Raw genomic sequence first — 17,939 nt, 5'->3', positions numbered from 1 at the left:
TTTTGCTTTTCTTTCTTATTTCCCTGCCTTGGGGGCCAGAAAACTCTCCAACAATGATCACATGTGTTTCTTAAATGTGTCATTTCTAAAGATTTACTTCATATTTGAATAGACCATATGCCGTAAGTCATAAAAAAAAAACACATGAAGAGTAAAGAGAATAAATTTTAAACAAAAAACGGATTCCACTTTGGACTGACCAAAAGGAATCTGCACTTGGTAATACAGAGGGTAACAAGCATTTTGACATGTTTGCGTAAACCAGGCAGATTCCCCCGACGTGGTTTCCAGTTTGGGCTCTGTTTCTCCATGCTCTGCCTGAGGACATCGACGTCTGGACAGTCAGTGACAGAGGCTTTTACACACACGTACTGTCAAGCACAAGCCTGGAAGAGCTTCTGAAACAGTTTAAAAGTTTTTGTGTGGAATCCACCACAAAGTACCAGTTAAAAGGGCCAGGAGTGAAAGCCGAGCTCCCAAATGACTAAGAGTAAAAAAGATAATACCCCCAGGCATCTGTATGTCTCAGCATTTAAATTATATCCCTTGAAATGCCAATTTGGACTTTGTGCCAAGAAGCTGCTGAAGCCCTTTTTCATGGAAATACCCAAGACCAATCTGTTTAAATGAAAGGTGTCTCTAATCATTCGGTATAAACATAACATGTTTTTATTTTATTATGTAACCTTGAATTATCTTGGCCTGTAATGAGGATCTTGCATTGTTACTGATTCTCAATAATTTCATCAAATTATGTTGTCTAAATGTGCATTCTTAATGCCAAAGAAAGAGAAAAACCTATCTAATTATTGAAACACAATCGCTTGATCTAACACATTTCCTACTTTTGAAAAAAGACTGTTACGTGTTAAAGAAATAATCTTACGTATAAAGGGTCTCCCTCACAGTGCCACCTCCTCACGGGTACAGTAGTATAATGAAATGTGTCAGTAGATCTGTTTCTAAGTTATTTGACAGTTTCTTTATATTTCCTTCTTTCTGAATTCCAGCCTGTGTTCTTCTCTTTGTAGGATTAGTGATTATATGGATCTGACCCCTGTAGATATCGTAGGGAAGAGATGCTACCACTTCATCCATGCTGAAGACGTGGAGGGCATCAGGCACAGTCACTTGGACTGTAAGTACCTCCTGTGTGGGGGAATAACCCCGGCTGGTGTCAGCTCTCTGAGGCTTGTTTGGTATCATTGCTGATTTTTCCCTTCATCTTTCCTGTGTACATTTCAGATGACTGTCAGTGTGCAGTGAGAAAAAGTGAGACATAAATCATTTCAACGCATGTTAGAACTAGATTGAAAGTTGGACCTCAGGCCTAGAGAAATTGCTGGATCTTTAGGCACTCACCCAGAATTCTGTGGTGTCTTGTGCTGTCTCTCCTATAAAGTGGTGGGGAAACCTTTGTCTTAAGTGCTTCCTTGACCGTTTCGTTTTCTGGAGAGCAACTTCCACTCTGAAATTTGTGGTCTCAGTTTCAAAATACACGTGGGAGAAGACAAGTTCAAATAAGCCAGAGCCCTATAAAAATGCCTACTTGACCAGCCACAAAACCGGGGTGAGGGGCAAGCCAGGGAGGTGGGGCAGAGCACGTTGTATGGACACAGCGGCTCTCGAAGGCAGTGTTTGCACTGTTTCTGGAAAGAGAGTTATTCAGAAGAGTAGGTATCTCCATCCCCCGACTCCTGGGGAACAGAAACTTATCTCAGCTCTTTGAATATGGCTCCCAGCCCCTGAGCCACAGGCTGAACTCCAAAAGACCTTCTGTGCATGTGAACAAAGCAGGAGCATCAGTGATGTGGCTGGCTCCAGCAACACACCAGCAGAATCATGCAGGACCCCGCATCCAACTGCCCTAGCTGTTCATACTGTCCATGGAAGGGGTCTGACTAGAGCACTGATCTGGTGGCCCTCTTCTGACCAGAGGTCCTTTATATGACCAGTCAGGAGATTCTTCCTGAAGATGAGTCTCCCCCACCCCCTACCCATGTCCCTAGAAGGTTCTAACCCCAGTTTGGACCTCTGAATTTAAATACAGTCACATGCCACTTATCCATGTTTTGGTCAACTACCTACCATATATATGATGGTGGGCCCATGAGATTATAATACTGCATTTTTACTGTACCTTTTCTGTGTTTAGATATACAAATACTTACCACTGTGTTCCAGTTGCCTACCAGTATTCGGCAGAGTAACATGCTGTACAGCTTTTGGTCTAGAAGCATTAGCCTATACCATATAGCCCAAGTGTGTAGTAGGCTACACCATCTAGGTTTATGTAAGTGCACTCTGTGGTATCCACACAATGATGAAATACCCTAGCCATGCATTTCTTAGAATGTATCACCATCATTCAACAACACATGGCTGTACATGCAAGGTGCCACAAATGAGATGGTACAGCCTAAAGTTGAAGCATTTATACAGAAAAAGCCAGCCAAGTGGCCTTTGTATTTACCTCCTCTCCCCTTTTTTATCTTGGTCAAAGAGAGCTATTTCATATCTTTCCTGCCCTTTGCAATTATTTCTTCATTTCAAACTCAAAAACATGGAGATGCTGAGCTAGCCAGCATCTCAAAGTATGAACATCCTGTACTGTGTTTTTAACCCTGCGTTGGCAACACTGACATGGAACCAAGTTCAGTGTCAGAATCTGTATATGCCACGTCTCTGGAAAGAGCCTGCCTGCAAGACAGCAGATTCTACTCCCAGCACGGAGCGTGTGTCTTGATATTGCACACCAGGGATTTAGGGAACACACTTGTTGCTAAGAATGAATGGGTGTTGTGTATCGTAGAAGCAGATGGCTCTTCAATTAATTGGGGAAAAAAATGATGCGGTTTCCTGAAAAGAAACATCAGGTTCTTTGTTGCTCAGAGTTTAGAGAAAATGGAGAAAAAAAATCAGGATCTTTGGAAGAAGCCATGGATATATTTTTGGAATAATACAGGCTAGAGATCCAGACTTCACAAATGAATATATTGTTTTGAGGACACTGTCATAGACCACGTGTGCAGAGGGAGATGGCTTCTCATTTTGGAATCTTAATTAAGGTCCAAATTCAGAAACCTGATGCTGACAAAAAAAAAAAAAAAAAAAAAAAAAAAAAAGAACTTTGTCTTCCTCAATTATTATTTGGAAAACATCATGCATCATGCTATCTCTCTGGGATTTGATTTACAGCTTGAAGAAACACAATTCCTCAGGAACAGTGAGCGAGGGCAGTTCATTTCTCCCCATTAAGCAAAGGTCTCCAACAAATATGTTTCATGCCTTTCTTTCCGATTTACTTTTATCTCATTTTCCGTACCCGGAATAATTTGAGAGTGCTGAAAATAAACCACTCCACCATTCACTATTGTGCTATTCTCCTAATTTTTCTGGTATCTTGCCAACTAATAAACAGAGAAGGTATGCTTTCAAATTCTGATTTTTTTCATTACTTGATATTGACATACTGGCTATTGCTTCATGATTCAGCCTGCTAACAATGATTGGGTTCATTCTTTTAACTCATACACATGACTTCTAATTTTGAGTTCTTTTAATAACCTTAAACACATGAAAAACAAATAGAATGAGCTGATAATTCTGCATAGTAAAATACACTTCACGTATTTAGCTGTCATGCTGTGGAATAACTCCACAATGTCAAGTAGCACACAATTAGTAAAACTGTAGGGGGAGGAAAAAGAGTGTTTTGATCCTGAAGAAGTTTGATCCTAATCAGATTGAAATTTCAGCGTTCTTGTAGTGCTTAATATCTTCAATCACACACACAAAAAAATCAAACTGATTCCAGTGTCAGGTTTTGCATTCTGTGACTGAAATAAAATGCTAAAATATACAAATGCATCTCGCTTTGTACAATAAACATTAACATCATTATAAAGTAAGATTGAGTCTAAAATTGTGTGATGGAATGTCTGATGTTTACCTAATTCTCAAACCAAAGCCAGCCCAGTAACAAAATGACAGACCATGTAATAAGTCTTGGTTGTGTAAACACTGGAAGAAAAGGCAAAAAGCCAGCACAGCATCTTGCTTGTCCAAAGCCCTAGGCTATTACTGAAGGATGCCTCAACTGTGCCTTCTTGGCAGGAGAAGGTCATGGTGACATAGAATCAGGTCAAGAATAAGATAGAATTCTAAAACAAAGGGATGGTTAAAAAATAAACCACATTAACTATTTAGTTTTTCTTCCTAGAGCTATTGGCACAATTCCTGGTTCTGTCCTGAAAGATAGGTTGTAGTCATCTGGTACTAGTTCTGATTTTTTAATATCTGTCTTACGCCCCAGTTTGATAAAGTGTTTTTTTTAAAAGACTTAATAGTCTTTGATAACTAAAAATACTATCTTTATCACTTATATCTTTTTTCCTTGCCTAGGTATCCCGTAAATCCATAAATGTACTTGTCTCTAGAATAAGAAAAAAGAGGAATATCAGTTGTACCAGGATTACAACTCTGATAAATTGAACCAAGAACTTTAGAGCATCTACTCTTCCACTAAGTTAACATGAGATGACTGATAGTTCACTGGATTTCAACAGAAAGAATCAGTAAGAATCAGATTACTGGTGCCAACATGGTAGGTTAGTGAAACTACACTGGAACTCTAAAGCCTAGGGAGTTTTAGGGCCCCTTCTTTCACACTGTGACCAAAGACCTCTGTGATTTCTTTTGTTTAAAACCAACTTCACCAATTCTTCAGGTCAAATCAACATTTAAAGGTTAGAATTTTAAACCATTCACATTAGTAATTATTGGGGCATCTTCACCTCTTCCTCCCTCCACTTCTCCATTGCTCAGGAGGTACTGGCTTGGGAGATGATCACTCACACCTTCCCACAGTTACACACTCCAGTTACTTATGGTGTCTGTGTGGCTCTTCAATTATGAGAGGTTTCAGTGCAACCATCTACCACTCTGCTTCTGCCTATAGCCCCCCAAAAATGGATTGCTAAACCAAACAGAGATGCATGCTTTGCACTGCTCTTTATTCCCATTTAATCCAGCCCTTTGTCTAGAGAAGGAGCTGAATTTGTCTCGAGATATCCCTAGAGTTCTTTGTGGATCCAATCAGCAGCAACTTTCTAAAACCTTAAAGAGTGGCCCAGGGGAAAACTTCCTTTCTCTTTATGATGTTCTGCTCCACCAGGGAGGCTCAAGGCTCTGGAGCTGTGGGATTTCAGAGAAAAGGAGCCAGAGACTGTAGGTGTGGTGGAAGTTTTTTCCTTCCCAGCACCTGACCCAGTCTGAGAAAACTCTGGAAGAGTTATTTCAGAAAGACAGAAGGACTTCAGATTGCCTTTGAGATCACATGCAGTTAAAAAGCATGGCCTATCCAATATACTTGGGAGTTGTTAAAAAAAAAAAAAAAAAAAAAACAGCTTAAGTGTTTATTTCTTAATTACAAACTTCTCTACTTTCTAACAAAACTAATATACAGCTACCTGATATAATGCATTCCATGCTGTTTTGCATCAATAACCCCTACACTTCCCTCCTGAAGGCGTCTCATCGCCAAATGCAAGCAGACTGCTTAATGCAGGACTAATTAGTATATCCCCTTCCAGTCTGCAGGCCCTCCATTGTAATTCCTTCCCAGCTCATTTTTTTCCACAACCGAGCATCAATCAAAGTAAGTGCCCTGCCTGCCTAGGCAACACAAGATGTCCTCCATGCATTTGTCATCTGCCACACAAACAAAGGGGGAATTTAATTGTTGGTTTGGGTATGCAGCCACTGCACACAGAAACGGAAGCTGCAAGTGAAGGAAAGAGAAAAGGTGGAAAGTTTGATGGGTGGGCCAAATGCAGATAGCACAGGGGACTTCCTTCTGTTTTCTGAGCTCAGCCTTTCTTCAGGGGTGGGTCTTCAGGGATTTAGCTGCAACCTGGTCATTGGCTGGACCTTTCCCAAAGCAAGTAAGTGTTCCCCTTCTGCCATATGAATATGAAAATTCCCATGAAAGGAAATGCATGTAAAAGCTACCATGTCTGACTTTCTTCAGAAGCCAAGTCAGCCTTCATCGTGTGCCTGGCCATTAACCAAAAAAAACCATCACAAGGAGACAAGATAAAGGCAGGTTTTTATGCAGGAATGAATTTGTATTATTTTGTCTTACTTTTTTTTGGCGGGGGAGGGGGTACCGGCGGGGAGACAGGGCTTGTTTTGGCTTTTCAAGTCCATGGGCAGGCAAGCACAGAGACAGAGACCAGCAAGAGAGCTGAGCTCCAGTGGCGCATCCCTGCTGCGCGTACTACACTGTGCATCAGTGGGGCAGCGGTGTCAGCACACCCTGGGAGCTCAGAGACGCACATTTTAAGGCCTTCCCCAATCAGAATCTGCAGTTAGCAAGATCCCCAGCTGACTCATATTCATGTGAAAGCTTGAAAAGTACAGACCACACTAGTATTTAGAAGGCACTATTTTACATGAAGTAAACAGTAAATACAAACTGAGTATCTGAAGGGTTTTCTTTTCCTCTCAAATTGGATGAATTCTGAGAACAGTAGCAAAAGGTAAGTAGTGAAATAACTCTGAGGGTACTCGATCAGTATTCAAATGAAACAAGAATAGGATTAAGAAGCTCACTTCTTTACAAAGACGTAAAGTTTTAAATATCAATGGGAAAAATTTAACAGAGTATACATAGTAGTAATAGCCAACCTAGTAAGCAAAAGATCTTACTGTTTTTTTCCCTTGGGCGAATACTTTCCTGTGTACTTGACTGTATGAGTGAATATGAGCAGTCATTTTTTTCCTATTCAAGTTTATCTAACATTTGTGAGCACTTACTGATGCAAAGCCTGTGTCATTGTGGTGAGGTTTCAAAAACAACTAAGGTATGGTGTCCACCTTCGAGGAGCTTACATACTAACAGAGAAGGCAGCATGAAACAGCCAATTCTGAACAGCTAGTATGAAATGAGGTCTGTTAAGATGTGCAGACAAAACACAGAAACCCCAGAGGTGAAAACAGCTAAGGGGAGGATGGAGAAAAAGCCCCAGGGGAGGTAGATTTTCCCTGGACTTTGAAAGAGGATGGCAAGAGAGATGGAGGAGTGGTCTAAGGCGTTGCAGGCTTAGAAGAGCATAGGAGACACATAGAACACAAACGCGTGATCTCTCCTGTCTCCCCAGAGAGCAAGCCAGAACTTTGATTTCACTGACAAATTCTAATATAATTCTCACATGGATTCGCATGCTTCTCCTTATTATTATTTCAGTTAGTAGCTGCTTTTATTTTTTTATTGTTATCTTTATTTATTTATTTTTTTTTTGAGACAGAGTTTTGCTCTTGTTGCCCAGGCTGGAGTACAATGGCACGATCTCGGCTCTCCGCAACCTCCGCCTCCTGAGTTCAAGCGATTCTCCTGCCTCAGCCTCCCGAGTAGCTGGGATTACAGGCATGTGCCACCATGCCCGGCTAATTTTGTATTTTTAGTAGAGACGGGGTTTCTCCATGTTGGTCAGGCTGGTCTCGAACTCCTGACCTGAGGTGATCCACTCGCCTGGGCCTCCCAAAGGGCTGGGATTACAGGCATGAGCCACTGCGCCCGGCCTAGTAGCTGCTTTTATTGTAGTTTTTCTAAAACCTTGTATTCGACAAAAAATAACCCATTGCTCTTATAAGGCATGATCAGAAGAAGAACAAAAAAATCAATACTTCTGGCCGGGCATGGTGGCTCATGCTTGTAATCCCAGCACTTTGGGAGGTCAAGGCGAGTGGATCACAAGGTCAGGAGTTCGAGACCAGCCTGGCCAACACAGTGAAACCCCGTCTCTACTAAAAATACAAAAATTAGCTGGGCATGGTGGCGGGCGCCTGTAATCCCACCTACTCGGGAGGCTGAGGCAGGAGAATGGCGTGAACCTGGGAGGCAGAGCTTGCAGTGAGCCAAGATCACGCCACTGCACTCCAGCCTGGGCGACAGAGTGAGACTCCATCTCAAAAAAAAAAAAAAAAAAAAAAATCAATACTTCTGAGTCATCCATTTTAACCTAAATCGGTTAACCCAAATAAAATCAATTCCATTACTTCTTATAATGGCATCTTGTTCTCAATCTTATACAAACTATTTTTTAAATTGTTTCCTGAAAACATTCAATGATACCTTACATATCTCAAAAAACATCAAACTTTTTTTAACTTAAATGAGCGGCATAGGATTTAATTCATGTATGTGTCTAACATACAACAGTTTTCCCATACATGCAGGGTTAACTAAAGATCGGGCCATTCAAATCTCTTCATGAACTCCCACATCTTCTCTGGCTTCCTAGAACTTTTGGTGGGGCGTATCATCTAGAATGCACCTGGTTACAAGCAACAGAAAATCCCAGTAAAAAGGACTTAACTTTCTCTTCATGATCAAAAGATCAAGATAGCATCCCCATCATCATTTCCTCATAGGGCAATGTCCAAAGTGCGGAAGGGGTCAGTTGATATTTTGTGTTCATTTTGGAGCTCACAGAATACACTTCCAGAAGCGCTTCCCCACCACCCTGCAGCAGGGAGAAGCCTCTTGTGTCTCATAGTCCCATGTGTCATCGAGTGCCCAAGCCTAAGCCACTCACTGGCAAGGGGGTAGAATTACTGTATCTGGCTTAAACAATCAAGGTTTATTCTCCTGGGATTTAGGAGGAGGCCATCAAACATAAAACCCAAAATCAGATGTCTGTTATCCAGAAGGAAGTGGCAGAATAGCTGTTGAGGAGACGACCAACAATGACTGCTACATGGAAGAATCTATGTTTTCACAACAAAGTACTTGGATTTCTAAAAATCTACATAACAGATGAACAAATGGAATTTGTCTGGGATCCTGGAAATGTTTCTGACTTTCTGAAACACTAGTTTTTATAAACCTGTGCCTCACTACTTATGTATTTCTTTTTAAACATGTTTAGTGGACTTAACAAAATGATTGCCTCCAGAAGCACAGGGTCCACCAGAGACAAAATAAATCTGAGTATAAGGTCCACATCATCCCTTTTGTCTGTTTTCACTTCTGCCTATGCCCTAAGCAGATTAACTGCTTCAGTACTTGATAACACTTAATTGTTAAAGGGAGGTGAAGAATGCACCCAGCCCAAGTCAGACCCCCTTGCGCTTTCATAAACCTACATATCACGTGCCATACAGTTGTCACTGTTATAAACTTATTAGTGAGAATGATTGATAAGCATCTGTTTCTCATTCAAAGGCAAGTAGAGGTAAATCCCTCTTTCCAGAGTGAATAAAACTTTTTCAACAACCTCTCACAGTAGAGACTTCCACTTGAGTTTCATTGCCCTGTGTCTCATCATATTCCAAACCTAAACCAATCACTGACTAGGGGAATGCAATTATCAAGACTGATGGAGACTAACATAGGAGGACAGGCCTGTGACACATTTTGCACACTCTGATATCCCCTAGTGACTAGCACAGAGTAGGTACTCAAAAAAAAAAAAAAGGATTGAATGAATAAATCCACCATTGTCCTCAGTTCCTAGCCTTAATTATTTTAATTCCATGTTGAAGAGTTCACCGCTTCTCATTTATATAACAAATTCCCCCCCAAAACAGAAGGTATAGGTCCTAAAAAAAATACTCTATCCTTAACTATTTTAGGTTGAGAAGGGAATGAATGAGTGGGACTGAAACTCCCTGGTTGGACTGAAAACGGCTTGTAAAATACTGTGATCTCAGATGTCCCTCATGCCAACAATTATTTTGATGCTATTTGCCCTAGAACACTAAAAGTGTTTAAAAGCCTTCTTCTCCAATTCAGTACATTATCATGAAGAAAAGGGGAATTTATTTTTTAAACTTAACAAACTGACGCATTCTAAATCAATGAAAAGTTTTCTGCATGATTCAGTATTAACGGTTAATAAAAATCTATCAATTGGCAGTGGTATAGGAAAAAACCTCCCCTCAGGTTGTAAATCACACAGATAGCAATTCAAGCAGGGCCTGTCATTAGCGTATTAGGGGGGAAAATCCATAGATTATGCATACTCATTCACAAAACATCTACAGGTCTTCTGTCCTTAAGCTCATAACTCACAATAAGTATCAAATATCCTTCAATTCTACCAAATATTGCTCAGCATATAAATTTACAAAAAAAAAAAAACCTAAAAACCAATTTCTAGATGCCTGCTATTTCAGACATCTAGCTCACTAATTGCAAAATCTATAGAAAAGTCTGCACAGCATCAAAGCCTCGGTTGATCCTATGAGCAGTTCTAAATGAAAAACTGTCTCTTTTGCGAGTAAATAAGGCACTTAATGCAGTTTCTGGCTATAATTGTGTTTCTCCTGTGGGTTTTGAAAATGACCTTCCTGTAAGCATCAAGGACTGTAACTTTTTAGATAAGGAAACTTGTTCTTGTTGTAAGTCTATGTCAGGTTCATTCCCCTATAGCCCAGTTTTCAAAAGCCAAAGAAAAAGTAATCCAGAATTAAAAAAAAAAAAAAAAAAAAGAAAAAGAAAAAGAAAGTCCTGTTTCCAGAATGAAGTTCCCTGTCAGCCTGCCTTGGGCCTTAGGTGGAGAAGCAGAGATTAAAGAGTCAGTATTCTTTTTCATGTTTCATCTGCCAGTTTTGTGAATGTAGAAAGAGAACCAGTGGCTACAGCTAAGCACCCAACTGTGGTATTAAGTAGAAAGTGTGATTCTAGCACACCCCCCTCACTTACACACACAGATACACACTCTAGTGAATTCAAAAACAATTTTTGAGTTTCTAGCAGAAGGCACCTGCTCTCCGTTCTCCGCGGCCACTGATGAAGGTACCTCCAGGAGGGGGTGAATGGCGCCACAGATGCGTCCTCCTATCGCCATGACGATAATGAAGCTCTTTGTTCGGCTGTGTGAATGTGAAGTGTGGAATCTCCGATGATCTCACCATTTCCTATTTATTCTATACTTACCTGAATGCACCATGTCTTGCAGCTTTTTAATGCATATGCAAACCACTAAAATGTCCTTTTGTGAGACACTTTGCTAAAAGACCGCTTTTGATATGCGTTCTTCATCTCCTCTCCAAACTGAATTAGACTGCTTCCTTCTTTTTATGACACAACTAACTCACTATTTAGAATCTTTGGCTTTGATTTTGTAGAACAGCCCAACAGGAAGAGACCACGTTCTCTTTTTTTCTCCATATTTCTGAAGGCAAACTTGTACTGATTTGTTTTGATTTACTACCAGAATTATGTTCCTGCCACAGACACTGGCTTCCTTTATGTCCTTTCAGTCATCAGTCTGTGTCTGTGGACAAAGTTTTCCCAAGGAAAACTGAAATCCCTCTGTTGGTAACTGTGTGCAGGGCCACGGATGTGTGCCTCAGCAAAAAGTTCATCAGATTTGCAGCGAGAAGAATTATTCTAAGCAGTACATTTCTTATAGGCCAACCACTAAGCTCAAACCAAGAGACCAGGTGACATTTGTAAAAGATATTCCATAAAACTTAGCATCCAGTCTTGGTGGGGGTGGGGGGTGGGCAGGGGAAACGTGTGTTTGATGTAAAAGGTCACATGTTCTAAAATGTAAGCACTCTACAATTGTCTTTTGATTGATCTGTATTTGCAGCTTCCTTCACAGTTAGAGGTACGTGGTATTAATATTTTGACTTCAATAGCCAAAGGCACCCTTACTCATGGTATTCTAATTGTTAGCTAAGCAAAGCTGAAACAGTTCAACCAGGAGGATTTAAATCTCTCCCACTTTATCTCTGTAGTATTCTCACAAGTGGAAGGTCACCTCTGTCCTCTGAAGAACACGGCTTCTAACTCTAAAGCACCTATAACTTGGAGGGTGGGATGGTGCCAACAACAGCCTCCTCGTTTTCCTTCGAGCAACAACAGCCAAAAGCAACTGGTTATACCCTGGGCTTCAGAGGAGCAAGGAACGTGTTCTTGTGTGCTAGCAGAGATGTTCCCAGTTATGTCTGGGACCTTTCAAGATTCTAAGCTAACCTATGCAAGTGTATTTATCCTCTCTATGTCTTCAGGTTTACTTTGTCAAATCTAAGAAGAGGTCATTTAAAAGTTTTGGGATCCTCAAACTAAAAGTAATTACTAGAGTACAACTTTAAAGACAGAATTCTGGAGATGCTTTGACGTGATCAGTGAATTCAGTGAGAGACACACAGGCTGCTGACCCCAAAAATTTTGGAGAGTAGAAAGTAAACTTTGGAATAAACCAAATAAAAGATGCCAGGTTACATGTTAGAGGTACCCAGACCATATGACAAGGATGTTATATTCAAATTAGAATCTCTGTCTCTAGTTTCTCTCCCTCTGTTCCTTTCCCTTTGTAGTTTGTAGACATAGTTATGACTTTACTGCTAAGCTCATTGGTGTGATGAGTATCTACCTCTTTTCAAGGGACAATTAACTATCTTTTTAAGGACTTTCAAGTAACTCACATGGTGCTTATTTTTGTCATTCCCACAAAAGGAATTTTATGAAATAAACTTATTCAAATATTCTCTCCTTTCTCACTGCTTAAACCTAAAACTTGAAAATAAAAAACAACAGCCACTGGATTAAAGAGAATCAAAAAAGATTTTTCTGTGTTTTTCAAGTTCTCTAATTTATTACACACTAAAAATCTCTTTCAAACTGGCACCAAGGTAGCTTTTCTTCTTGAGCTGATTAGGACCACATGAGCTCAGGAAAAGCTGTCAGATCCTGCCTCTGCGCAGCTGGAATGATCCAGCTGATTTGCCAGTAGGACTTTTTTTTTTTTTTTTTTTTTTTTTTTTTTTTTTTTTTTTTTTTTTTTTTTTCCAAGGAAAGAAGCTTCATCCCAAAGTCATAAATTTATATTCTGGAGGCCCAAGCAAAAAGCATTTCTTGTTCATTTTTTAAAGAAGCTAAATTCCATTATGATTTCTTTTTTCTTTTTTTGAGTCAGAGTCTCACTTTGTCACCCAGGCTAGAGTTCAGTGGTGCAATCTCAGCTCACCACAACCTCCGCCTCCCGGGCTCAAGCGATTTTTGTGCCTCAGCCTCCCGAGGGAGGTTGATGTGGGGAGAATCGCTTGAACCCGGGAGGCGGAGGTTGCGGTGAGTAGAGATCACGCCATTGCACTCCAACCTAGGCAACAGGGTGAGACTCCGTCTCAAAAAAATAATAATAATAATTGGGACAAAACGTACATAATCAGTAAATCTGGAGAAGGAATATATGGAGTTACTATTATTACTGCAACTTTTCTGTAAGCTATAAATTAAAAAAAATAAAAGTTAAAAACAGCCATCTAGAGCTGGGCACAGTGGTGTGCACCTGTAGTCCCAGCTCCTCGGGAAGCTGAGGTGGAAGAATCACTTGAGCCTAGGAGGCTGAGTCTGTAGTGTGCGTAGCTGGGATTACAAGTGCACACCACCACACCTGGCTAATTTTTGGATTTTTAGTAGAGGCAAGGTCTCAGCATGTTGGCCAGGCTAGTCTCAGGCCCCTGGCCTCAAGTGATCCATCCGCCTTGGCCTCCCAAACGTTATGATTTCTTTTACAAGATCTGTTGCAAACCAAAAGCAACTTGGGTGATATTTTGGTAAATATGTTGTCCTAACTCTGCACTGTATCTGTAGTTATCTAGATTCCCACTGGCACGTGGGGGTCTCATTCAGAAAACACTAATCCCTAGGAAAGAGTCATGATCTAAGACCAAGTGAGATTGTCTACCCTGTAGGAATTCTGTCAGACTGGCCCAGGGTAAAACCACAGGTCAGTCAAACTCGTCTTCTTCAGCTGCCCACGGTGGGCTCCCGAACCTGCTTTGTGGTATTCACCACAAGAAGTCATGGGCTATCACGTGGCTCCCTGACTCCCCAAGGAAGCCTTGAGCAATTCCCTTCCCCTTCAGTCTTTTTACAGATACCACCTCACATCAGAAGTCACCTGTCCTGCCTCTCTCACATTTAGCTCTCCTCTCTTGCTAGCTGACCCTTGGGCTGGGTGATAAAGAAAGCTGTGTTATTATATTCATGGGCCCTAACAAATGAGTGCTGGATTTATCTTCTCAGGAAACACAGATCCATTTAGGTGGACCCAGAGTCATCCTACTGTAATTCAAAAAGATGACACCATACAGTCCCTTAGCAAAGGAGCCTTTCAGCCCCCTTCGCTACACATACGTGCAGACCACTGGGGAGGCCAAACATTTGGCTGGATGTCCATTTCCAAATTGGGATTTTCTTAAGAGAAAGTATTATCAGGAAGGAGGGGGTGATCTTTACATTGATTCTGCAGATTCTAATTTGATATTATAACTCCTTTATCCCTTTGCCCCTTTTGTGTACTTTGTATACTGGAGATAATTCTTTTTAAAATTTTGCCTGCTTTTGGTCAAATTCTAGTCTAGAACTCCCAGGCAGGCTGTGCTGATCTGGCCTGCCATCTCAATGTATTCTTCATGTGATTCTAAAAAGGGGCTTCTTAGTCTCTTTGCCTTTGTTCAACGTACTAGAACCATTTGGAATTATTCCTCATTCCAGATACAAAGCAGACAGAATTATACCCCCAACCACTGATTGGGGTACTGTAAGTTTTCTCTGTGAAAATAGTGGACAGAATTATATAACCCGTCGTTCCTCTATTAATAGTTAACCAGGTTGAGAGGATTTGAATAAAAGCACATCTTGTTGCATGCAACAATGGTTTGACAGAAGAGCTGTATGGCAGAGTTAGTATTTTACTGCTTTCAGCTTCACCACGCAGTTTTGTAGCCTGGGAAGCCATGCATGCAGAATGGCAGAACTTACAATTGCCTACAAAAGGAGAGTACAATGCAACCTGTGGAGCCACGCCACCAAGAGAAGGTGACAGGTCCGGGCCTTCAAAACACCCTAAACTGGTGAGGAGTTTCAGAATGAAACTTGTTATGATTTGAAACACTCATCAAAGTGAGGCTTTTTCAAGTAACAGTTGAGACATAATTACCAAATTCTACAACGGTCCCGTTAGTGTGCTGTGAGAAAAAAAGGAGAATGGAAGAAAACCTTCAAGTTTATATGTTTATGGATAATAGATGGACGTGTGATTTTTGAGCACTTTCAGAGCCAGGAAGAGTGGCTCAGGACAAGATGAGAAGAGCTTCCACAGCCTTAAACACAGCTCTTTCCCAAAGTGACTTCCCTTTACACCCATCCACCCCCCTCCAAAAAAACAAAAAAAAAATCTAAATGTACTTCATGAAACTATTGTATATGAAGCACTTATTAGCCGTAATTAAATGGACAATATGAATTTACTACGTCTTTAGGACTCTGGCTTGTTCTGGTTTAGAGCAAGATGATTAATGCAAATACATATTACTTGAGATAACCATTTAGCAGCTAATTTAGCCAAATTTATTACAGCAGTTAGAGGTTTTTCATTTTAGCAGACGGAGACAAGGACATGCCAAAAGTGGGCGACGTAGATGAGTGCACACTGCCCTCTAGTGGCCAGCCAGCCGGTGAGCTTTTGCGGGGCGCCGAGTTGCTGCGATCCGTAGCCAAGTAATAACAGCAGGTTTTCCACATTTCCGGCACCCTTTTAAACCATTCCCATCCACAGCACTTTATTTCAGGGGATGATTTACTGTGCTTTCCCCTTTTACTAGCTCAGGAGTACCCAGATACAAATCAAATCAATTTCAACTTGGCGAGATTTTGGTTCAAGTATCATTTTTAACATCTGCATTTTAAAGCTCTCTTTCAGTGGGTATTTAATGGCACCGTTTCACATTACTGATTGTTTTTACTTGTTCCTTCATTTGGGGCCATATTTCAGAGTCTGTGTGGAGCTGTCACTCTGTTTGGCTCCAGTCAAGTCAATTCTGTGCCTCCCTTAGGCCAGTGTTTCTCTCTGACTCCACTGGGGAATTTATTTTGTTCCAACATTCAGTGAAGTCTCACCAGAATCTCCCCCGACTGACCAGTGTAAATTTAGTTCATCCGAGGACTATCAATTCTGTTAGACAAGATCAAAAGGAACAGACATATAAGGACGCGGATTGAGATTGCTCACACTGAGGAGAAATGATCAAAGACGAGGGGTAAAGCATCTTTGGAACCATTCAAATATCCAGAATCTCAAAGAGGTCTACCTCAAAGCTATGAATAAATCACATACAAATTTGCCTTTCTTGCCATCTGACGTCAAACCCATTGACAGTATCCACACCGCATTAGGTGTTCTGTGAGCCAAAAAGATTTGTAGTCCTTTTATTCTTTTCACACCATGGCTGCCCAAAACGGAATAAAGTCTTGCTACAAATGCCAGTAACCCTGGCTCCAGAGCTGCCGCTCCACTGAATTGATTTGTCCTACTAATGGCATTCTATATTAAGCATACAGAGGGTCACCCTGGCTTGGTGTAGGTCCTCCCATTTTTAGACTTAAGGTTTTGCAGAGATTAAAAAAAAAATTATTTGATCCCAATCTTAATACAATGCCTCTGTTTTGTTTTGTTTTTTTCCCCAGTGCTGAATAAGGGTCAGTGTGTGACAAAGTACTATCGCTGGATGCAGAAGAACGGAGGATATATTTGGATACAGTCCAGTGCCACCATAGCTATTAATGCCAAGAACGCAAATGAAAAGAATATCATCTGGGTGAATTACCTTCTTAGGTATATTTTCTACTTCTTTTCTATTTCTGTCCTGGTTATAAAATATGCAGCCTTATGGTTAATAGCCGACATGTTGTGAATATTATCTTTTGACAGTACCTGGTGTGGAATGTCATGGCAATTCTGCTATTCTTTCCACAAGATTCAAATAAATGTGAGAAGATAAAACTATGTTGGAATGGACTTGCAGGAAAGATTTCAAGATTTTCAATAATTCTTGGTCTGTCAACATTTGGGCATCTGCAGAAGTTGCTTTGGTTTCCCACAAATGCTTAGGCCAGAATAATACAGACTTCGGCCTACAGCTGAAGCATTCAAAAAGCATCTCCTCTTCCCCACCACACACACACTCACACACTCCAGTTCTTGTGAAGATTAAGTAAAACAGAATGGGAGAAAAGTGGCAGGGAACATTATATTCCTCTTATATTTCATCCCTTTGATGCCCTTAGCATATTACACAGGGTTTGACTTCCTGGGCATTAAAGTTTTGGTAAACAAAGTGAGTTGCTTTGCCAGAATCAAACGATAGTGGTGTAAAAATGAAGGCAATTTTTTTTTTTTTTTTTTTTTTTGGCCCACTGCTTTGTGATCTTTGGCAAGCTTTACTGCTCTTAAAATGTGTCCTTAACAGTCTATCTACAAGTGAGCCCAAGCTCAACTGCTTCCTAAATTCCGGTGTGAGACACCATTTCTCTCCCCTTCCCAGTCTACATTCTGCCTTTGGATTCAAACTAGCAGAAAACTAACCAAGACCCACAGATTGGGCCATCTTGAGTTTGGGGGCAGGCTTTCTGGGAAGTTCTCCACCAATCCTGGTGTGAAACTATCACAGCACTTGGCCTGGCTCCCTCCCACCCCCATCGTTCTGGTCTTTGGCTTCTCCTGGCCTAAAGCCACCAAGCACAGCCCACACGTGGTCTGAGTAGGAAAATTTCCAATAGGTCTTATGAATGGAAGTTGGTGCCCTTTGGCTGATAATTTAGACAGGGAGTACCTGAATCCCATTTTTCTTTGAGGCAGCCAAATGGAGCTGAGAAGCTAACAACCATGGCTCATCAGCACACTGGCCCTTCAGAGTGTGTTCACATACTTTGGTGATGACTTGAAGGCATGAATGTGCTTGCTACCAACAGCATATCAATCAGACACTAATGATTACTGCTCTAGAGAGGGCCTTAATGTGCACCACTTAAATGAGTCTTCATTTATTTACTTTCTACTTCCTTTTTTTTGACCTATTCTGCTCTACATTAATTCTCTCTAAAGGTAAAAGTATGTGTATTGAATGTGGCTTTCTCC

General features: G+C 40.9%; 1 protein-coding gene across 15 annotated transcripts in view; it reads left to right on the top strand.

Moving 5' to 3' along the window:
* NPAS3 (neuronal PAS domain protein 3) overlaps positions 1–17,939 on the top strand; it is an 879,538-nt gene that overhangs the window by 852,785 nt on the left and 8,814 nt on the right. For all 15 annotated transcript variants that reach the window (XM_055291566.2, XM_055291567.2, XM_055291565.2 and 12 more), the window contains 2 exons: positions 1,032–1,138; positions 16,490–16,637. In XM_055291566.2, the coding sequence (XP_055147541.1) occupies positions 1,032–1,138; positions 16,490–16,637 (255 nt within the window). The remainder of the gene's footprint in view (positions 1–1,031; positions 1,139–16,489; positions 16,638–17,939) is intronic.

The sequence above is a fragment of the Symphalangus syndactylus genome, chromosome 9 (assembly GCF_028878055.3).
Source record: "Symphalangus syndactylus isolate Jambi chromosome 9, NHGRI_mSymSyn1-v2.1_pri, whole genome shotgun sequence".
Lineage (NCBI taxonomy): Eukaryota > Metazoa > Chordata > Mammalia > Primates > Hylobatidae > Symphalangus > Symphalangus syndactylus.
Note: the sequence above shows the minus strand (reverse complement) of the source record. Positions and strands in the feature narration are given on the sequence as shown.